General features: G+C 49.4%; 1 protein-coding gene across 1 annotated transcript in view; it reads left to right on the plus strand.

The window, feature by feature from the left end:
* Positions 1-15,115, plus strand: part of LOC144101704 (uncharacterized) — a 51,284-nt gene extending 36,169 nt beyond the window's left edge. Inside the window, exons 12-17 of the mRNA XM_077634837.1 lie at positions 41-1,659; positions 3,010-3,313; positions 4,614-4,923; positions 6,642-6,780; positions 7,831-8,070; positions 8,977-15,115. Coding sequence (XP_077490963.1) covers positions 41-1,659; positions 3,010-3,313; positions 4,614-4,923; positions 6,642-6,780; positions 7,831-8,070; positions 8,977-9,260 — 2,896 coding nt within the window. The 3' untranslated portion in view covers positions 9,261-15,115. The remainder of the gene's footprint in view (positions 1-40; positions 1,660-3,009; positions 3,314-4,613; positions 4,924-6,641; positions 6,781-7,830; positions 8,071-8,976) is intronic.
* The last annotated feature ends 8,152 nt before the right edge of the window (positions 15,116-23,267 follow it).

Genomic DNA, 23,267 nt, shown 5'->3' on the forward strand with positions numbered 1-23,267 from the left:
AGTGACAAGAGTTTCACTTTGCCGTTTCATGCCGGCACAGGTACCAAGTGGCCACCTGGTGCTGGAGCGAGGTAGTCAACGACCGGCCCTCCATGCATGAGCTGCGTGAGCTGCTTGGCCACCTGCAGCGCGAGAACAGTGACGCACACGACTTCGAGTCGCGCTGGGCCGCCCTTCGGCCTGAGCGTGTCAAGGAGCACAACCTGGCCCCCAACCACCCAGCCGCACTGTCCTTGTCCCGGCTTGGCTTCGAGAGTGACTTTGTCGCCGCCAGCCTGCAGAACCTGCATGGCAGCGCTGAGGACCTCCGTGCGGAGCCAACCGTGGAAGAGGAGGAGGAAGAAGAGTTGACGTCGTTCCACATCTCTGAGGCGATCCGCGACCTGGACGCCATCCTGGCTGCCGAGTCGGGCTCCACCACGGCCTCCGTCGACTTGCCCAGCGAGTCGATGCAACGGCAGGACAGCCTGGGCAACGAGTCAGTTGACTCACGGGAGCTCAACTCACTCGGCTTCAAGAAGAGCGCCTCGGTTGAGGACCTGCTCCGCGAGGGACCCGAGAAGGTGGCAGAGATGTTCCGCATCACAGTCATTGACGATGTGGACGCCAGTGGTAGTGAGCCCCGCAGCCTCGGGGCGGACTCGGACATCTGGAGGCGGCTTGACGATGGTCCTGTGGTGACACCTGGCAATGGTGCAGTGAATGGTGGGGTCATTGCTAGTGGTGGCAATGGTGCTGTGTCAGCGAACATGGGCATCTGGGGCAGTGGCGCTGGTGACACAGTGCAACATGTGACGGAGGCGTCACCGCATCCAGCCGATAGGGACAATGGTCAGCGGAACTCCACGGCTACGGCAGCGGCACGCGAGGACGTAAGTAACGGAGTCGCGGGACGGTTTGGTGGTGGTTGCACTTCAGCACACGGCTGTTTCCCGCCCCCTCCGGCCGCTAACTCCGTCAACGGTGGCACGCTGAGCACTAACACCCCAGACGCTTCTTCTCCCTCCGGCGACGCCGCTGCCCTGGGAGCGGCGACTGATTCGCGCGCCCCTGTCTTGACTTGCAGCCAGAGCGGAGACGACTCTGAGACGTCAACGCCGGCTGCCGCGGCGGCTCCCGAGCCGACAACGAAGGCTGGCAGTAACAGCAGCCGCGACAGTGCTTCGTACGTGACGGCACTGGAGTCGGAGGAATCGAGCTGTGGGCTGGTGCCGGGACTGTTGGACCGTCCGGCATCTGAGTCAGAGACGATGTTTCTGACAGCCATGCCGGACTGCGACGACACGTCGGACTGCTCCGAAGCTACCCTGGCTGACGATGATGATAACTTTGCGAGCCCGCAGGCGCAGTGTGTGCGAACGTCGACACCGACGATGGACTGTCCGAGTCCCAGCGTGTCGCCGATCCCTAAGTGTGCATCGTGGAACGTTGGGGACGATATCGAGGAGTCGGCACTTTCGGACCTGACGACAGAGGAGGACGATGCGGGGAGGGGGGGTTCTTCGTTTGAGGACTCACTCGCAATCACCGAGGACTCATTTGTGGGCGAGATGCGCAGGATTGCAAACGAGGCTGTGGCACAGCACCGGCAGGTGGTGCAGAATGGACCAACGGTCACAAATGGGCATTTGTGCAATGGACCGGTAGCACCGGAGAATGGTGAGCATTCCAGCTGGCATCTCTTCTCACACTTTCAGTGTTCTTTTACTGTCGAAAATTGGCATGCAGCAGAAAGGGTGCAGGCGCATTGGTGGAAATGTGTAATTTTGGGTGCACTTCAGTATGTGTGAACTTACTCGCCATGCCTGGTGGTTGAAATGAATCTGAGCATGTGGATATTAAGAGTTATTCGTTGTAAGCCTCAGCAGACCATAGTGAAATCAGTTTCTCTGAGTGAGCCCAGCCAATTCGTAGCCTAAGTAGGCACTGGTCTGAGAGCGAGTCCTTGTACAGTATGTGTCTTATTTGGGAGAGACATAAGAAGAATTGAAACCGGCTCATAACTTGAGAAATATAGGTTGCAGCGCGAGGCAAAAAAGACATAGAGAGCTCTAGAGGACAAGCTGTAAAAGCCGCACTCCTGCTTTGCAGTGAAACCTTTTTTCTTTAACCATTTCTCATGTTCCCCGTAAGTACAACACATACTGAACATGCGTTCTTGTTGGTTTGAACTCGCCCAAAACACTCATGACTGAAAGGAGCTCAAAACAGCATTGGTTGAAAAGAGTGAGGTTGGGACAAGGGGCGCCCTGCTCTTTCAGTGAAGTGATCTGCTGTTCAATATTGCAAATGTATGCCAACTAGCCTGATTCTCTGCACATCTCATGTCTTCTTGAGCAAGTTTTTGCTCATGTAGTCGTGTTTTTCAGCCGACATATGCTCTAGCTCGGGTGAGTTAGTGCATTCAGATCTGTGGGCGATCCGGACTATGTTGAGGTGTCAGAAATTCTGCAAAGATTTCTGCACTCATCTCATTCCGTTTGTGAGCACCTTTTCAGAGGTGATCTTGTAAAGGGTGTCTACAGACACGAAAGTTTAAATGTTAACCAAAGAGATGATTTGTTAACTCAGTATATAGGGTTAGAGTTATCTTCCAGCCAGCCAGTTTGAATCGCAGGCATCAAATGGAACTTAATTTAATGATTTTCACTCTTGGTTGCCCAGCAGCTTTGACATAGAAATTAGCATCGAGTGACGTACCGTCTGAGGAGAACAAAAAATCATGTCTCAAACATTGTGATGCAGTGTCGCAAGTTAAGGCTATTTTGATCACCTGGTTGCAAGCTACAGGCTGCGTTTCAGAACCCAAAAGTCAGTCCAGGTGGCTTGTGTTCAGAAGTATATCAAACTTGCATTTAGTTGTTACCGACAGAATATGTGAATGGGTCCCGAAGAAGTAATGAAGCCCATTCTAAGGCTGAGATGGAGAACCCCACTGTGCATTGCGGTTGGACAAGTAGACTGGCATGTGCTTGGTTTTTCTAAAGGCTCGCTTCTTTCGGCCACCAGGGGACAGCAGCGACGAGGAGGGCCTGGTGGAGTACGACCTCAATGACATTTCCTCGGTTTTAGACAATGCCGGGGGCCAGGGGGCACTGCCATCTCCGCGATCGGCATGGCCCCCTCTTGAGGACTCGCCTGTGTGCGGAGAGGAAGAGGAGATCCTGACAGTGAATACACTGACCCACGAGATCACCGTGAGGCCCGCGGCCGCAGGCGTCATCTTTGACGGCCGGGAAGTGCTGGCCGGCGTGGAAGAAGATGAGGAAGATGCCAGTCCCCTAGGAACGCCTGAGCGGCAACAACACAGCAGGTCTGCTGGTTTAGTGCTTTGCTTTTTCTTATTTTCTTTTTTTTTCAGCGATTTCTCAGATGCTTGCAAAGCTTGCGCATCTGTGTGTATGCCGGAACTGGTCTGCGCATGCTCGCTGTACAGGACACAAGAAGGCGCGAAAAAGGCGCCCGGGTCTGTACCTCCCACCTACGTATATGGCGCCCGTGCTGTGCGCATTGTATTGAGCATGACTGCATACATAATCAGAAGATGTTCGACTTCCGCGACATTCGGAGTGTCTGCGAGCTGACTTCCTTTCTTCACTCTCATTATGCACGAATGAAAACTTTTTCTTCCGTTTTTCTGTCCCCAAACCATGCCTTGTATTATACGTGGATTTTTACGGTAATTTGCCTTTTGCCTAGCCATGCTAAATTCTCCGTCTTGTTTTTTGTGTGTGTGTGATGAACCAGTTTCTTAAAATGACCCTGGGTCCACACTGGGCATGAGGAGATTGATGCACAGACTCCAAAATGATTTTGAAGTGATTTAATTAAAGCATCTGGCTCGATGCCGCTTACGGGACAGAAGCTGGGCTCGTCGTCGCCGGGGCTGAGTCAGCGTGGTGTGGCACGGGCTCGATGAATGGCTGGTTGTCTGCAGCGGCCGGGCTGGGAGTTCCTCGTGGCTGTGCTGCCCTCGTTCTCGGCTGGTCGTTGGATGAGCTGCCCGGCGTGGAGGCGCGTTGGCGAAGGTCGAACGTTAGCGACGGCTAGACCCCGGGCTCAGGTCAATGCGCAGCCCCAGTCTTCTGCCTCGCTCCGTCTCCGGCCCTCTCGTCCACTCGCCCCGATCGCTCTCCCCCTTCCTCCCGTCGGCTTCCCCTTTTAAAGCCTTTGCTTCTTTCTTCAGCCGTGGCCGCGCCTTTGTCCACTCCCCCGTGGCTCTCGAGGGGTGCATAATGACGGGGACACTCAAACGTCGTTCGACAGGGTCGTCGACGGTTACCATATATGGTCATGTTTCTCCGCCACAACCAAATATGGTCATGTCTCTCCGCTGCGACCCGACGCCAGGACGGCGCGGCCAACAGTCTCCAGGAAAAGTCACTGACCGGCTCGCCGTGGCACCGGTGCATGTGCACGAATCGTCACATGTGTATGTGTGGACATAACACGAAAGGACGGGCACTGAGCTGTAAACACTTAACCTTTGGGACTAGCATACGGAATTAAACTAGGGGTGCGAATGGTGCTGCGGCTAGCCCTCAGACTTGCTCCTTCATGCAGTGTAAGCCGTCTGGTGCAGGAGGCATTCCTGAGTCATTTGGTACCTGCAGGCATGCCGACGGATTGGATGAGGATGCGGAGGACACGGACGACACCAGCAGCACGGGAACGTCGTGCACCTCCACGTCCGGGTCGTTTGAGTGCCTCGCCCAGGAGGAAGCAGGAGCGGAAGAGGAGGGGGGCAGGGCAGCAAACGACTTGGCGGGGGGCACGGCAACACCGTCTGCCGCTGTGCGGCCGCGCAGCCTTGAGTGCAGCCCCAATGACCAGAAGGGCCTGAGCACCTGGGACCGTGGGGCCACCCCCACCAAGTCGGCTCTCAAGTCAGCCAGCAACCGGCGCCAGTCAAGCTTGGGGAAAGTGAGTGTGCGCAAGTTTACAGTGAAAAATGGTACCATAAAATTCCGAGCAAGTGTCCTCCTCTCCCATGCAAGAGCCCCCCCCCCCACACACACACACACACACCTCCTTGTTTTGCACCCTTATGACACTCTGCACCCAGGTAACACTGGCCTTCTACACCCAGTCCAAGAATCCAATCCAATCCAATTCAATCCTGCTTTGCAGCTCGATCCCTCCATAGCTTTCATAGGACGATGCACCATTTGAGTTCTTTGAGCATGATAGCTTTGAAAGTGATTAACATGGCAGTAACAAATCTTTGGCCTAGTAAAGTTCATGTTCCCAGAGATAAATAAAACTTGAAATCCATGTGCACTGCGCTTTTTTTTTTCCGGCGGGAAGATTTGTCATCGCCACCTTGGATTTCGGTGCCGTTCTCGGATAGCCCCCCCCCCCCGCCCCATCACTTTGCGAGTAATTTTGACTTGCGTGTGGGGTCGCTTGCTCGTAATTTTATGACACGTCGCTGGTAAGTGATTGGCATTTTTAGTTTTCTAGTGCTGCCACCTGTCACGTTGCGTGATAACTAATTTGGCTCCCCAGTCATAACTATGCTAGGAGTTTTAGCCAAAGGTGAGCTTAATATGCTAAATATGTACTGAGTACACAATGAGTCATTGAAAAGGGGCACTTTCTAGGTGTCGTCTTCTCTCCAACAGCAGTGAATTCAGCAACATACTGGTCCAGATAAGATCACAGCATTCGCACACATCGGGCTGTTGTGAGCATGTCTGCCACGGCTTTCTTCCAGCGCAGCAGATTGTACACTAAAACTGCCTCGCTGCTTTTGTTTCATGATGGTTGTACACTACTTGGGGCTCACTGCTCAAAGCATTCACGGTTCTTTTTGAATGGATTTTTTAGCCACAAGTTTAGCACTTGTGCTGTTCCTGCCTCCTTGCTATCCTTAATTTTTTTTTTTCTGCTCGCCGTATTCGTGGGTCCTCTCAGACCATCCCTGTTTCTAGTGTGACAGCATTAAACGTGGCATAAAGGAGAAACTGTCCGGTGCCGATGGCTTCTGTGTGAAGCCTCCACCTGGCAACCATGGCAGGTAGCAGGTGAGGGGGGGGGAATACCCCTCGCCTCTTGCAGGGGAGGGAGAGGCCACACTACGGATGACTCAGCAAAAATGTACAAAAGAAGCGGTCCTGAATGTAAATGGCGTAGAATCAGAATTAGAATAAATTGGTGAGTGAAAGACAGTAGAATCGGAATTGGATTGTGGCTCAGTGGTTAGGGCGCTCGACTACTGATCCGGAGTTCCCGGGTTCGAACCCGACCGCGGCGGCTGCGTTTTTATGGAGGAAAAACGCTAAGGCGCCCGTGTGCTGTGCGATGTCGGTGCACGTTAAAGATCCCCAGGTGGTCGAAATTATTCCGGAGCCCTCCACTACGGCACCTCATTCTTCTTTCACTCCCTCCCTTATCCCTTCCCTTACGGCAGGGTTCAGGTGTCCAATGATATATACGAGACAGATACTGCGCCATTTCCTTTCCCCAAAAACCAATTATAATTATATATATGATTGGCAAGTGAAAGAAAAATGCTGTGGCATTTCCTGCGCATCAGTCCAACTGATTGCGCCGACAATTTTTCCACTTCATTGCACGTTCTTTCAAAGTCTGCTCCAGCCCCCCCCTCCCCCCGTTTCCTGCCATTCCTATTGGTGCAGGGTTCGACCTCTCTCCGCAAGACGGTGTCATTCCATGACGTCATCTCGTCGGTGCACCACTACGCAGCCGATGAAGAGGCGCCCCCGTCGCCACCTCCGTCTGCTCCTGCCTCTGCCCTCGACTATGCCAGCCTCAAAGGTGAACTTTTTACTGCGTCAGCAGTTGACAGTATGTTTTCTGATTCTGCGGTGTTGACGTTTGTGGCGCAGCATTGATGAGTGAAAAAGGAAAGGGGATGGAGCAGCACTGGTCACAGCACTGCATCATGGTTGCGTGGCACGGTCTGAACGCTCACATTTGTAATTGCGTCACAACTGACGTCATGGAACCTTCTGGAGCCTGTAAAGTACAAAGAAAGAAGACAGAAGTAAATGAATAAAGAGATGTTGACCGCAAATTGGCAGCCTAGAATGTCATGTTACGCAGGTGTGATGGGAGTCTGTAAATTTGATCTCCCCACAGATTTTAGTAAACAAGTTGGCGGCCTTGCATGTTTCTTACATTATAAAGTAAATTGTCATGTTCAATTTTACTTCGCAAAAGCTTTGTTGAAGCGGAAACCTGCTCTGAAACGGTTCATTGCGAGGAAAAATAATTGCTTTACCTTAGTGGCACCAGTTGGAAAACTGGACAGTCTTACTTTGGTGGTCATTGGGCCAAATGAATTTTTGTCTTGGGACCTGTCGGTCATATTGGGCCTAAAAACGTGGGAAAGTCAGTGAATTCATGGCTGAATGCCCTGCAAGGTGGCTGCTGTCCTTGCTGGCAAAGCACTGCTTTGCTGGCTGTCTTCAAGTGGGTTTGTGGTCTTATTGTGCTTTCTGATGAGTAAACAGCGATAGTTGAATAGGAGAGCTTATCTGGGGGAGGGAAAAGGGACGACGTCATTGCCACTGATGTTGCAGTGTGTCTTCATTGAAAGCTGTTGCGCTCACATGCTGCCTAATGAGAACGTTGTTCACACTGGCCAATCAGCATCTCTTGATCAGGTGCCTCATGAATAGTAGTGCAATCTCGGTAGCTGTGCCCATTTGAGCTCTGGAGTGGGAACTGGTGGATTGACAGGACTTGGTTTTCCTGCGCAAGTGTTCGTAAAGCGCTTTCGTTCTAAGCAATATGTCCGCACGTTGATTTCTGTCAAGTGGTCAGTGGTTGTGTGACCAAAGGAGTGACTGCTTGCTTGTGCAGACTGGGAGTTCCCGTTCTGCCTAGACGAGGAGTTTCCCGAGGCCAACGGGGGCGGCAGCAGCAGCAGCAGCGAGGATGAGTTTCCCCCGAGGGGGCAGCAGGGAGGATCGTTTCACAGCCTTCCCGTGCGTCCGCGCATCACCAAGCTGGGGAGCAGCTTTGCAGCTGCTCCTCTGTACTGCATCGCAGCTCTCTCCAGCGACGACATCCCTACCACGGATGAAGAGGAACTGCGCACTGGTGAGACGATTTCACAGCTTCTTTTACAGATGGGGCCACTAGTGCCTGTCGCTTTTTTTCGTGATGGTTCAGGCGTGCTTCTGGCATACAGGGACTTGCGTACATTAAGTCTGGAAGCGATAGATCTCCATGTAGTGAATTTATTATTACGAAGTTTCTCAGTTTCCCAAGGCCTTCCCCATTGAAGCTTGTGGATTTGTGGACTCATGTAGCAAAGGTGTTGTAGTAGTTTGCTATGGTATGTATGGCGTAATGAACCCTCCTCCCAAATTGTTGTCACCTTTTGTGGGTTGTTACGAGAAAAAACTGGCAATGGCTTAGCTCGGCTACGCCAGGATATACGTAGCAAAAGCTAAGGCATAGCTCGGTTAGCCTTGGTTAATCTTGATTGCAAGTCCAGGTAAGTCTGGTTGTCTGGCTGTTACGTGGTTCGTCACGCGGTTGTTCACGTGACCAGTCGCGTGGTTGGCCACATGGTGCGTTGTGACCACAGTGGGAATGCGAGCACGGCGAAACTGTGAGTTCGTGGCCACTGTAGCTTTCGCTACGAAAATGTGGGTTGTTATGAGAGTATACACAGTAATCATGTTGGACCACTGTAGTCTGAAGTTGGGCCACTTGGCCGAGTCAGCAAATTTTTGTCCTCTCTTCATCTTCCTACTCATGCTGTTTTTGATGTGTGTGCTCTGTTAGGCCAGAGGCATGCAAAGTGCATGTTTTACACTTGAGCTGGGTAGGAACTCCCAACAGGAGCAGAAGCAGGGGAGGCAGGTATTAGGCAGCCAAGTTCGTTTGCGTGATCTTGCATGGTGCTTAGCGTCCCGCAGTGAACCTTGCATTCTTATACTTGTTCTCGCCTGTTGGATAGACCAGCAATATAGATTTTTTTTTTTCGATTTCATGCAGAACCATCCCTCGCTGAGGAGCCAAGCGAAGACCTGCTGATCAACCAGCGCCCCCCATGGGACTCATCCATGAGTGACCTGTCGAACCTGGACATCTCGGATGACGCCGACTCCCTTCGGTCGGACAGTCCCGTTGCCAAGCTTTCCCCCACTGCCTCGGCGACAGCCAATCACAACATCGACCTCAATGCCAACAACTTCCGGCTGCCACGACGCACCACCCACGAAGACTCCAATGCCAACAGTGACAGTGGTGCAAATTCAACACCGGCCGTGGCGCACTAGGCTTAGAGCGGCGTCCTCAGGAACGAGAGTGGTTTTTTAGGATCGACTGCGTGCTTGCAAATTCTCCGTTTGGTCATCAAAATCTTTCAAGCTTGGGTCTGAAAGAAGACTGTGCGCAGCCGTCACGACTGACTTTGAGGAAGGCCCTGCCAGTCTACTTTCATCACTGCAAGGATGGGGCTGTCAGATGTGACGTTGCAGTCATAGTTTGTTGTTTTAGCTGCTTCGTGTATATAAGGTAAGCTTTAGGGATGACGCCAACAGAGAGTTTTGTCCAGTTAGTGTTTAGGGATCCGCACCAAGAGGCGACGCAGTGTGCAAATCCCGAGAGGAAACCATTCAGTGAGGGTCGTGAAAGCGGCTTCACTAGGCCTGTAAATATTTGCGCCTTTTGTTGCAACGGCATAATGAAAGAGGATTGGAAAAGCATCGCTGGGTCGCCTCTTGCTGCACATACAGATGTCTAATCCTTAGTAGGAGTAGCAGCAGTAGGACTGGGAGCTCCAACGGGGTGCTTCTGAGCCTCTGGCTTGCGTAGAGCCCCCTCCCCAAGACACACTCCTGCTCTCGGATTGACCAGTCATGTACAGCCACCTTGTTCTGGCACTTCCCCCGGCATCAGGTCCGTCCTCTCATTTTCGTCTCCCTCCAACGTCATCTCCATCCCTTAGTGTTGAGTCGTAACATGTGGTGTCATCTGTTGTCAGGAGCTTGACACACAGCTTGGAATGTCCTTGCTCCCCAGTGTTTGGAGCTCCTTATGAAATCATCTTTTTGTGTATGTGTGGGTGCGTGCATGCCTGTGTGGGACTGAAACTGTAGTGAGACTTATTTCGGTGTGTGGGACCGAGTATGCACGACGTGGCAAATTGCTACAGCGAACCGGAACTGATTGGTTGGAGTGTCGAGAGGTGCCATTTTAGTACAAGTTTGAAGGCCACAGTAGTCTTGCTCTGGTTCATGTTTTGCTGAACATCGTGTGGCACCATGGGATCCATTGCGTACTGCACACATACTGGGCAGGAATTTGTCTTTTAATAGCCATGGTGTCGCTACATTTGCTGTCAATTCTCTCCACAATGCCGTACTTACCATGTTGATAATCTCCGCATTGCACTACTGTAAACATTTCTGAGCTGCTTCCTTAATCTAAGATTAGATGCGTTAGAAGAAGGGCGACGGGTTTGAACTTTATATGGACATTTCTTCTCCATATTGTGAAGAGTGATGCATTAGTCACCATTGTGCACATTAAACTGATGTAATGCCGTTGCACTTTAAAGAGCAGTGCTGGCATTCACAGTTCATTAGTATTTAAGTGCCGATGATTACTCAGGTTAGAGCTCAAGGACTACAAACTAGTCTGTACCCTGTAGATGCCTGCCACACATCACCCAATCTATTGAGGCCAGACAGCAGGTTTGAATGTCGGCCTTGCTCGAACACAGGTGTTCCCTTTAAGCCTGATTGTCACTGTACGCTGTGCCTAACCTTGTAGCATTCTGGAAGCAAGAAACTGGGATCACCTGACCGGTGGTTGGGATAATACGTAATAATATTTAGTGAATCGCCGCCACATTTGCTATTCTTACGATGTCCACTGCGATTGGCACATGGCCAATCGGAAACTTCATTTGGCCCCCAATTCGCTGCTGCCAGTTCAGCTTCCATTAGACTGCATGGATCTAGTAAGGCAGTGTGTAGATTGCGTGTTATGATGCACCTGTTATCTCTTATGCTTCACAGCAAGGCACACTGATTCGTTTAGAGTTGTATTCAGATCGATGAGGCTACCTTACTGAAGTGAGCCCACATGTGTAGAATTTGAGGCCTCTCTTGCACCAACCTTGTATCAAGCATGCCGCTCCACCACAGCCGCAGTCGAACAAACAAGGGGAGTGGTTGTTGGATGCGTAATGAAGGGTTAACAAACCTCAGATACGCAATAGCCAAGTGCAGGAAGAAGGAAGAAGTGCAGGAAGATGGATAGTAATGGTAGGAAAGAATGGCTTACTGTTGCATCCATTGCTTGACAGGCCTCAAGTATCGCTCTCTAGACGAACTGGTCCATTTGTTTCACACCTTAAGGGAACTGCTTAGAGATAAGACTCTGGGAAAAAGTGAGAGATAAGGTGTAGGAAAAACTTGCGTGAAACAGGCATCATATTTGAGGGTATGAATGCCAGCAGTGCGCGCTCCTTGACGCAGGTTGTAAGTTGAGAAGTAAAAGTGAGAAAGAAAGTTTTTCAGTAATTCACTAGTGTTTCACACGTAGATTAGACAGTTGTGATTGTGAAATATCGTTATGCAAGGCAGGCTCACGCAGTGTCAGATTTGCATTAGACATCCTTCAGTAATGCTGTCTGGTAGCTAAGCATCGCGTTAATGGTGCTCATGCAGGTGGTTAATGCCGCGTTTATGATTGGGTGATGGTTGTTCAAATTTAGCAGAGAGCTGTTGTTGCCCTTACTTTGTTCAAACAACCGGTAACACTTCCTCATTCCAATTGATTTGCGCGATTCCCATCAATGCTTTTTTTTTTCCAATGGCCGCCACTGTGCTTATCACTTATTTGTCAAAAAATTTGGACATATTTTAAATTTGCATCTGCAGATTTTGAGGCCGTATAAACGAAAGCCTGCCAGTGCTCGATCCCTCGGTCTACTGTGCTTGAACTGCTTAGTGTTTGAGTGTTTCAAGAGAGCTTCAATTTTCTTTTCGAGTTGCATTTTGTTGCCTCTCAAACATGTAAATACAGTTGGTTGTGCTTCCTTTATATTCTGTATTTTGTTACTCTTTTGATTCATGTGTACATCAGGGAAGTGGCCAAGTTGCAATTTATTGAAGAAACCTGTGTTATCTTTTCTTGGAATGTTTCTGTATGTTTAGAAGTGCGGATATATGTTATGCACAGTTTAAGGTTATTTTTTTTCAGGGCAGTTAAAAATAACATTGAGGAGCATTTTTTTTTTTGCCCAGGAAACACTCGAGGTCCCTCACTTATTCCACCATCAACACTAGGTCATTCTGTATGGCACTCTGTTGAAGTTGGAGGGCAAGGTAATTCCGACAGGAACTCAAGGAAAGAAATTTCTCGGGACCTGTACCCTTCCTGTTGTCCGGGCCTCTGCCGACTCGGTTGCCGCACCAAAAGTCAGCATAGCAGTTGAGAGGGCACGGTAAATGGAGCTCAACTGTAGCTTGCCATTCTGGGACAGGAATTGGCGCACAAAATGGCATGTCCTTGTGTCTCCTGCTGTCCATACCCTTACAAGTGTGTGTGTGTACTGTTAAAAAGTCCTGCAAGGCCTGCCATTACCATCTCTCGCTTTGTCGTCTCTGCAGAATGGACAAGCCTTGCCATTAAATATTAAGTTGACTCCCGTAGCAACCGGGTGTAGTGTATGTGAGATTTCAATCTGCTGTCTTCTGTCTGCTGATTGACCTAGAGTGTTGTATGCCGCTGTTGTGCATTGATATGTTACATTTGCTTCAGGGAAGGGTGAATTGATTCATTAAACTAAACGGTTCATTAGGCTGGGGAAACTGCTAGTCTGTTGCTGCATGGTGATTGAGTTCAGCTGTCCTTGGTAAATCGGAACATCAGTAAAAATTTTTGGGGTGATTGTCTGACTGCACTGCTGCCTTTTATTTATTGCCATTTTATGCACTTGGAATGCTTTACACACTGGTTAATTTTGCTGCAAATAAGTTGAGTTCGTCCGTGTTTCTTACTGGCCTGCATTATGCGAGCCTAAATTTTTACCTCCGTGCTTGCTGCACACAAGCATTGCTCTATGCCGAGATTTTATTTCGTACTCAGTGTGCACCGTTTCAGTATTCCTAGCTGAGGATGCAAACTCTTGCTTGTGTTAGGTTCCATCCTTGCAAAGTCACTGCTACTGACTGTTACTGGTCGTGCTTAGTCGTGGGAAGTGTATTTTAAAAGTACATACCATCATTTTTTTTTTCCGTGTCAATTCAATCTCAACATTTACTTGTGCAAATTTTAGAGACCTACTGCAGGCGTGCGCACATGTAAGTAATCTCATTCTGAATTAATGGAAACGAAGTTGCTTGACCGTTGTATATTTCATAGCAGTAAGCAGCCTTTGAATTAGTTGAATCCTCATTGTTAGCTTTGAGGTATCACTCATTCAGGGACTCTGGAGCTTTTTTTCAGTTTGGGGGCAGGACTTCAGAGTTTGTTTCTTTATTCCATGTTTTATTCAAATATTTGTTCAATTTTATTTACTTTTGTTTTCATTTTTCTATAGTTCACGGCTCTAAAGTGTATTATATGTTAATGCATATAAATTGGAAAAGGCAGCTTTATAAAGATGTGCACATGAGGAGTGAGTAAATGCCATATGAGTGCTTTAAGCAAGTTTAAACATACTGTTAATCATGCTCATGAACAGAGGCCAGTCAGTCTGTGACTTCGGTTGGGACATGATTGGTTTAAGTTGCCCAAACTAAATGCTTTACGACTGGCTATGAAGCCAACTAGCTGAGCCCCACTGCACTTGACATCAATAACGTCCTTGAAATTTAATTGTTCGTCAGAAATTTGATCTGAGTGCAAGCAGTTGCCGTTGGGGAGCTGCTGTCCCCTCGGGAGGCATGATGTCCCCTCGGCGTTCCTGCACTCAGTGCATGGTTGCATTGCTATAGCCTCATGCCTTTGAAATAAAATGCTCATGCATCCAACCTCGCCCTTTTTTTTTCCAGGACCCATTTTTCTCTTAATAATTTTCACTCCATTGGTGCCTTTGCCCCCCGTTTTTCTGATTTTTTTTGTGAATTTATATTCTGCTGAATTATTTACAGATTTTTTGCATATTTTCTTGATTGCAAAAACTAGTCTGTGCAGTGATTTTATGCAGAACCTCAACTTTTTTTATTGTGAGGTTGGACTGCTCTGCTGATTTGTTGTGATAAAGTGGATTCTACTGATCGAGCCACGCACATTACGTTTCAGTTAAACTATGTAGTTGCTGACACATCCAAGCTTCTGCCAAGCCTTTTAAAAGGCTGGTGTTAATCACCATTGACATTTAGGCCTTTGTGTACAGCATATTTGCTGTAGCAAAGCTGCCCAGTCAGAATTGAAATGCTTCTGCACCATAATATTCAAACCTAAGTGAGTTATGAAGTTTGCAAACGACAATATGAGCCCACTACTTGTGTTGACGACATGCTTGCGACACTCATATGCTGTGGACCCTCCATGCCTGCGTTCACATTTTGGATTTTGAGATGTTTCAGGAGTGTCAGTTGCAGCTCGGAAATATCGATTCTTCGATAAAATGGCCCTGCGTTTTTTTTTTTATTTGTGATGTGCTGAAGTGCTTGTGAATGTAGTCTGAAACAGGAGAAACCCGACTGCCTTTTGATTCATGGATTTGTTATTTTCCTTGTGCTTGTTAGGGATTTTCTGTATGTACCACCTTCCCATAGTCACAATTAGCCCGTGCGCGGCAGCCGTTGTACAGGGAACGCATCCGTCTCGATACTTGTACATAATACGTGTGGCTCCCAGGAGCCTTTTGTCGCCAGGGAAGTTAAGGTTGTGCTTATATTTATTCGTTCCATGACGCAAGTCCACCACGTAGACAGTCTACTCCTAGTGGAGTCCCAAGGTGAAGAGTGCCAGTTGTAGAATATATATGACGTCATTATTTTTCTTTCTATTTGCCAGAGTAGTTTTATGAGAGTATTATGGAGACGTCGTCTCTCTTGTCGGCGGTTTGCGGACACCGCTAATGTCGAAATGTTGAGTTTGTGTAGCGGTTCGATGAATCTGTAGCCCACCTTGTGAACTGTGTACATAAATAAAAGATGATGTAGCGACACACCTGTCTCTGGTTCTATCAATGTATTATAGTGATTCTGGGGGATTACCGCAGGTGTGGCTGTTACTTGGTGTCCTCCTGTCAGCGTGCACCTGTGAATAGCATTGGACATTGTGGGAACCCCAGCTGGTTGCTGTTCACTTCACGCAGTTGTTTGCCAGTATTCCACTGCCCTATCCTTTTCTCCCACCTAATGGAGTATAGGGGGGGCAGACTAATTAGGCACTGTCACTTGGCTACAGCTGTGTCTCGTCTGAAATGTACACAGGCTCTTAGCGCTATGAAGCGCAGAGGGTGACCGCTCCGCGACTACGCAAGGTGCTTACGTTTGATGGTCTCGTCCAATGGAACCTTTGGGATCCAGTCCGCCTAGCGCTTGGTTGAGTTTGTGCGTACACCTTATGACCTACTGCAGGCGTATTCGTACAGACTTTATCAAAAATTTAGCTATGATCAATAGACGATATGCAAAACTGCTTGGCGGTCTGGCAACACCGCGCACACAGGTTTTCATCTTGGTTCGGTTGAGCTCGTCAAGCTGGTGCGTCGTTTACTATGCCTACTTTCTGATGCCAGTGTAGCTGTTGTGAATCTCACAAATGGAATTTCAAAAGCCAATGCCTCACTTGCTGTGCTGCTTGCTTTGCTCACCTTTTGCCAAATGACTTTTACTCAGCACCAGCACGCTCCTACCACGTCCTCAGCTACGCATCAAATTTGGTGCTGGTCATGGCAAGAATTGGCACAGGAAAGTGGGTTGGAAAGTTGAACTCTGTGCCGTTGTCATTTTAATATGCGCATTTAAGTACCGGTTCCAAGTGTTGCGCATTACGATCACTATTAATTTTCAAGTGGAGGCAAACTCATCCGGTAGCGTAGCGAGTGGTTATTTTGTGCTGAGTGTGCAAATGTGTTGACCAACTTCTGTGGCACTGCGGTACAATCTGTACCCTTGGCCAGCTGCGTCCTGCTGTTCCCTGCAATGTTCACTGCAATGTGCCATGCATATGCGAGATTTTCAACGTCACCGTTTCAAAGCCGTTACTAGCGTTGATTCAGCCAGACGTACGCCTCGTTGAAACTGGATCATGGAGTGAATACTGTGCTGTTAGCAGTCAATATTAAAAAGTGAATATACTGAAAAAATAACTCATTCACACCTCAGTTTTTATACATAGTGCGTGTCACATCACACAGACGCATTAACCGAGAGTTTTCTAGCCCTTCTAAAATCAATTGAACTTGAGAAAACTGAAGCGCACACTCAGACAACTAAACAGTAATCGGTGTATGGTTCTTTCAGCGCACTTAATTAGTTTGCCACCGTACAATCGATCAAGGTTCGTAGATGGAGCGCATTTAGTGCCTATGGCCAAGCTTTGCCGGCAAAATAATGAACGCGCTTCTTTGCAACTGGACTGCATGGTTGAGCAACACAGGCCTAGGCCGGCTAAAAAAATTTGCCTCCTCTATTACGTTTTTGAAGTATGCGTCAATATGTTCACAACCGACCGACTGTGCACTATTGGAGAGTTAGTAAATGCACAAAGTCGACTCCTAATTTTGATCACAGAGAACAGAGCCTATTTTGAAAGCAAATAACCTGTAAAGGTTTGTGAAAAATCAAAGCAGAAAGCGAAAGGCGTGCACTGGTCAGCGTGCTGAGATATACCTCGCGTGACCTTTGGTGTTATGCGGCGGCGCTGCCGTCAGCAGTGACTTTCGTTGTGTAGACAAAAAACGGGACCTTCCGCATTGGGTGCGCCACGCTTGCGTGTTTTTGGACAAATTCACGGCGTGCCGACAAATTGTGGTGCGGTTGGTTAAGCCGCAATACAGAATAAAGGGACGCGGTATAAGTTTCCATGAGACTATTGCAGCCAGATATGCGTGAAAGCGACGGGCAGGGGCCAAGGAGCAGGACAAGTTCGGCGACGGATCGGCTTCGCGGCGGCTGCGTCTTTATGGGGGCAAAACGCTAAGGCGCCCGTGTGATGTGCGATGTCAGTGCACGTTAAAGGTCCCCAGGTGGTCGAAATTATTCCGTAGCCCTCCACTACGGCCCCTCTTCCTTTCTTCTTTTACTCCCTCCTTTATCCCTTCCCTTACGGCGCGGTTCAAGTGTCCAACGATATATGAGACATACTGCGCCATTTCCTTTCCCCAAAAACCAATTATTATTATTATTATTAGCGCTGAGCTCGTGGGTTATTACGCCGAGCTCGATCGTTTCGCCCGTTGGGTTATCATACTGCGTTTCTGCATTCAAATCTAGCTAATAAGTTGGTTCGTGTCTTTGACTTCGCATCGTTGCTGTTCGGTCGCTGGGTTAACTGTGCAAAAATCAACTAATTAATAACGCCTGCAACTAGTTCTCATTCTGTCGTGCTCTCAGCATAAGTTTAGGCGCGATATTCCGTGTGCTTGGGATCGTAAGATGAACACAGGGGGCCATCTCCAGATGCTTATCAGCTGTAAAACGTCCCGAGCATCACTTTGCGCAAGAAAGAAAAGCTGCCGCCAGTCGCCTTCAAAGTTCGCACCGTGCCGCGCTTGAAGAGAGTTGAGTTGAGTTGAGTGGTCGTAAACTACCGGTGGGATTAGCCTTGCAGTTGCTGCCGGCAATTGCTCCACCGTAGCGACACTTAAATAGAAATCACAGAAACACTGTCCGCAAAAACCCAAATAGGCACTCCTGAGGTCACCATGTGGAGGCCAAATCCGTGTCCTGCAGGTAAAGTAGAAGAAGGCGAGAAGCATCCCTTCTACTCGACTGGCTCCCGCGCGGGAAAACAATGTCCTGAAGAGAACTGTGAGGAACTCCTGCCTTCTTGGGGGATCCGAAGAACACAGCCCGTTCCGCGTTGTACAAAGTACAGCACAAGAGGTAATGTTCTATGTCACCACACACACCACACGTTGAACACAATGGTGGCAACGCTAGGCCAGTCTTATACATCCACGCCGGCGTACGAGCAGAATCCGTGCGAACTCGGTACAGCAAAGTGGCTTGGTACCTTTTGAGACCCTTGGTCACACATGGCTGATGAGGAGAGCTCCACAAAGAACTGAAGTGGCACAACACCACATCTCTGAACATTTGCTTGACTTCATGAAGGACTCCATGTACTGGAATCCCGGATAGAGCTGTATGGGCGAGGTTGTCTGCTATCTCGTTGCCTAAGACACCTATGTGCGAGGGCACCCATTGAAAACGTATAGAGAAGCCTTTGCTATGTAGATTATGCACCAAACGTAGGGATCTAAGACTCAAGGCATCAGTGGGGAACCCGTACTACAACCTTTGAAGGGCAGATTTTGAATGCGTAATTATGACAGTAGGTTGAGGCGTACAACACCGTAGCTTCTTTAGAGCTGCCTCAATGGCAACGCTTCCGACCATTGTGGAGGACACGACTTTAGTAAAACGAACAGACCAATCATACTTCAAAGACGGAATATGAAAAGCAGCTGCACTAGATCCTCTGATCTTGTCCACAGAGCCGTCTGTAAAAATTTGAAGATGACTGGCATATTCGGTCTCAAGGTGTTCCAGTACGAGCGAACGCATTGCCGCTAAAGGAAAATTCCGCTTAGCGCGAACGTGGCGAATTGTCAAGGAACAATCGAGGCTCGGAAAGGACCAAGGTGGCTTCAACCAATACCACCTAGGTGGTATTGCTTCAGCGTCTTAGGTCGATCTCGAAGGTCGAGACCCAGAGAACGAAGAGTATTTAAAGCCAAGTACGCCCGGGACTCAGATCTCTTTCGAAGGCGCTGTAGAAGCGCTCTCCCGGCAACAGTCTCTCTGAGGCGGTCAATTTGCAGCAAAAGTCTTTGTGAAGCGGCTAGCCGAAGAGGTTTCGATTGAGACTCATACAGTACTGCATTGTTTGGAGCAGCCTGCGGAACGCCGAGAGCCCTCCTTAGTCCCATTCTGTGCAAAACCTCAAGGCGTTCCAGCTGCGATACCGAGGGGGAAATTAAAGGGAGCTGGTACATTATGCGACTTGTCACCAGGACATCGTGAAGCCTGATCATTGAAGCAGGATGGTTTCCCCTTTGCTCAATAGCAACTCTACGAAGCACATTGGGACGCGAAGATAGTGAAGCCACAATCGAGTCCACAGCTCGTCGCCACTGTAGACGTGAGTCAATAGTGACGCCCAAAAAACGTATGTGGTTAACCTGACGAAGGCAAGACTGATCAAGGTCTATGCTCAGCCGCGCATACCGTCGTCCCCTACCTGGAAACAGGACGAAGTCAGATTTTTCTACCGAGAGAGTCAACCTAACACCTTGAAGGTAACTTTTAACTGAAAGCACGGCCTGTCGCGCTAATAGAGCTAAGCGTTTGTGTTGATATCCGGTTAACCAAAGACAAATGTCGTCTGCATATATCGATATATGGACATGCCTACAATGTTTTTGCACTTTTGCGGGAAGCCCAGCCATGACAACATTAAAGAGCGTTGGGGACAGGATACTACCCTGAGGTATCCCTCGCGATACCGCCCTTTCGGAGCTCATTGTACTGCCTAACCGCACTCGAAATTTTCGATCACTGAGAAATGAGTGAATGAATCGCAGAAGATAGCCCTGTACGCCTATGACCTGCAGACTATTCAGTATTGAGCTCTGGAGGACGCTATCATAAGCCTTTGATATGTCTAGGAAAATAGCTAGTGTTGAAAGTCCAAGAGCACTCTGATGTTCAATGTGGCTTATCAAGTCGAGGACGCTATCTTGCGCGCTTAAACCTGTGCGGAATCCAGTCATGCATGTTGGTAGTGCCCTTCTATCCTCAAGCCACCAAGACAAACGCTTGCTTGCCATCTTCTCCATGAGCTTAGCCACACACGACGTCAGCGATACAGGACGATACGAGGCCGCGTCTGTCATCTCTTTGCTGGCCTTCAGCAGTGGGACTACACAAGCCACCTTCCATGAAGGGGGAACGTCACCAGACTCCCACACTCGATTGAGATAGGTTAGGAGCATCTTCCGGTGTTCCAGAGGCAGGTTCTAGCTGTAACATTTGATTGGTAATGCTGTCAGGACCTGGTGCACAGCGACGCCGCAGGCTGCGGAGCGCTGTCTGTAGTTCTCGAAGTGTGAACGGGGTGTCCATAACAGACGGAGACGTAGCAGGAAGAGCGCAGGGATGAATGCCTAGTCTGGCATCCGCAAATTCATCCGCAAAATGCATCCGCAAATTCCTCTGCCAAGCACATGAGATGTTTCTGCGTGCGCAATGCAAGCGCCTCGAAAGGTTTACTCGGACGAGAGCCACCAGCAAGACTGCCAACGACACGCCAAATTCTCGTTATCGGTGAGAAAACAGTCAAACTAGCGCAAAAGGATGCCCACTGGGACCTACAAAGCTTGTTCGCATGACGTCTAATGGCAGAGTTGAGCCTGTTGAAACTTGTCTTCAAGGCTCTGTCATCCTTCTTCCGCAACAGTTGTCGCTCCGCCCTTCTTCGCGCTGCGCAGAGGTTCCTGAGTTTTAAATCCGGAGTCGGAAAATGATCAGGTAACTTGAGCGCCGTGGTAGCAGCCATCTTAGCATAAATCATTTTGCCTGTCACATCACCGGAAACACAGGCTAAGTGCTCCCTGTATTTGTCCCAATTAACAACATGGCAAATTTTAGGAGCACGCAGATGGAAGTCGGCAGTAAACACAAATATCGGGTAGTGATCACTTCCCATTCGGTCAGCATCTAGTTGACCACTGCACACGGACGTCAGGTGAATGTAAGGTTAGGTCTATAGATGTGGGTGAGGTTGGAGGCCGAAGGAAAGTGGGACTTCCGTCATTGGCCACGCACAGGTCCAAACTGTCGATGACTTCTACAAGTTGGCGTCCGCGAGGATCTGTGTTCCTGTCACCCCAGGCAGGGTGGTGGGCGTTTAAATCACCGCAGATGATTCTGGGTGCTGGGCAGCGGTCACAAAGTTGCTGGAGGAACAAAGCCATATCGACCTTCTTCCGCGGGGACACGTATACTGATGCAATGGACAGAGTTCGGAAGGCGAGCCGAATCCTCACAGCCACTACCTCAATACTGTCGGTGGAAAGATCGGCGACGTTCAAAGCCACATGAGGAATCTCCCTTCGTATGTAAAGGGCGGCACTTCCTGCGGGAAAAGACTTTATGCTGCAATTCTTGTGGGCGACGTATCCCGGCAAAGTCCTCCCGCTTGGCAAGCCAGCCTCCGAGAGGGCCAGTACTGGAACACAGGTCTCTTTCAAGAACAATTTTAGTTCTGCTAATCGACTGATAATCCCAGCGCAGTTCCATTGCATGATAAACGGCACTTTTCTAGGGTTTTTAGTTGCAACAGGTTAAAGAAAACTAGCCATCTAAGAGTTGAAGTTCTCTGCGAAGGCGGTGATCAAGGTCTCAAAGGAAAGCACCAGCTGTATAAAGTTCTTCAAAGTGCCAGGCTGCATCGCTTGGCTATATGAACGCAGGACATCAAACAAAACGCGTAGAAGAAACAAAACGCGCTTGAAGAAGCACCGGACTCGGGTAGTAGCACGCACGACGGTTTTTTCTCTGTTTTCATTTTCGCGAATTTCATTAAGTGTGCACGTCGCAACACTGGTCCAACGATGCTAGGACCTCGACAAAGCCGCGCAGTGTTATTTCCCAAATTATTCGAATTTTCACTATGTAGGTTGCGGGGTTGTTTACGAACCTGTGACGAAGTGTTGAGTGGCACTCCGCCCACATACCGCGGGTTCCGGCCAGAGCATGCAAGCAGAGGGCACAGGCAGCGTTCGCCGAGACGCGCCTGCGCTCTCGCTCCGAAGTAAGGAAGGCGCAGTTAATAGGAAGCATGCACAAGTGTTTATTATACAGGACGCTGCATTAAATAACACTGCGCTGATCCTCAGACCTCAGTACAACCCATAGCGCAGCCGCAGCACCCGAAAGCAGGCCTGCGGAGCCGCGCGCGCAATACAGTGTTGTGCGTTTTTGTCGTGAACACTTTCCCCGCCTCAACCGCTGGCTCATTTGCCATGAAACTGCACACAGAGCTTGCGTATTGTGGTAACTTTTGTATCGTAGCAAGTTTGACAACGGTACTTACTTAGTTGAGCCATGCATGATGTGAAAACATAATCGTCTATGTAGAGATCGGCAACCAAAACCCGCAGACGACGCTTTTTCGCTGAATGGCGGCAGTGGCACCATCTGTTTTCGGCAGTGGAAAGCGTCAGGACAAGGCCGCCGAGACGAGCTTTGCAAACAATATTCATTGAAAGGTAAAGCCTCTTTAAATCGGTTGTTCTGAAATCTTTTCCGCTCAATTAGCCGAAAATGTTGCAAGCGCTTCAGTTGAAGCAGATGAAACAGCCGGAATGGCATATTCAAAGGGCCGCGCTTCTCGAAACGCTTCCCCTCGGCGGCATTGTCGACTGCCAAAAACAGATGGCGCCACTGCGGCAGCTCAGCGAAAAAACGTCTGCGTGGTTCAGGTGTCCAACGATATATGAGACAGATCCTTCGCTATTTCATTTCCCCCCAAACCAATTATTATTATTATTATTATTATTATTATTATTATTTGGTTCGCCGATCTCTACGTAGACGATTGCGTTTTCGCATCATGCACGGCTCAACTAAGTACCGTTGTCAAACTTGCCACGATATAAAAGTTACCATAATACGCAAGCTCTGTGTGCAGTTTCACGGCAAATGAGCCAGTGGTTGAGGCGGGGAAACTATTTAAAATCTTCACGATAAAAACGCACAACACTGTATACACGCGTGTGACGGCACAGCCGAGGGCGATAGCCTGCCGTACAGCCAACCAAGCGACACAACACGAGGGAGGATGGGGAATGCGCGGAGCGCATCTTGACGCAGGTCGCGCGTCGTCACCGGCAATGGCCGGCGATGACGGATAACCAGCCAAGTCAGGCCTTCCCGAATGCGGAGCGCGTGAGCGCCGCACAGGCGGGCGACAGGACTCCGGAGGCTCGGGCCTGGACTCGAGCGTACATACTAGGAGCGCAAGGTTACGCCACCCGCGCTCTTGGTCCCCCGGCAGGCGAAATCTACGCACCTTTCTGCTGCCCGGGTCGGTGGCGGTCTCCCCGTTCATTTCCCGCTCGCGGACTCTCGCCGAACCCAGTC

The sequence above is a fragment of the Amblyomma americanum genome, chromosome 8, assembly GCF_052857255.1.
Source record: "Amblyomma americanum isolate KBUSLIRL-KWMA chromosome 8, ASM5285725v1, whole genome shotgun sequence".
NCBI lineage: Eukaryota > Metazoa > Arthropoda > Arachnida > Ixodida > Ixodidae > Amblyomma > Amblyomma americanum.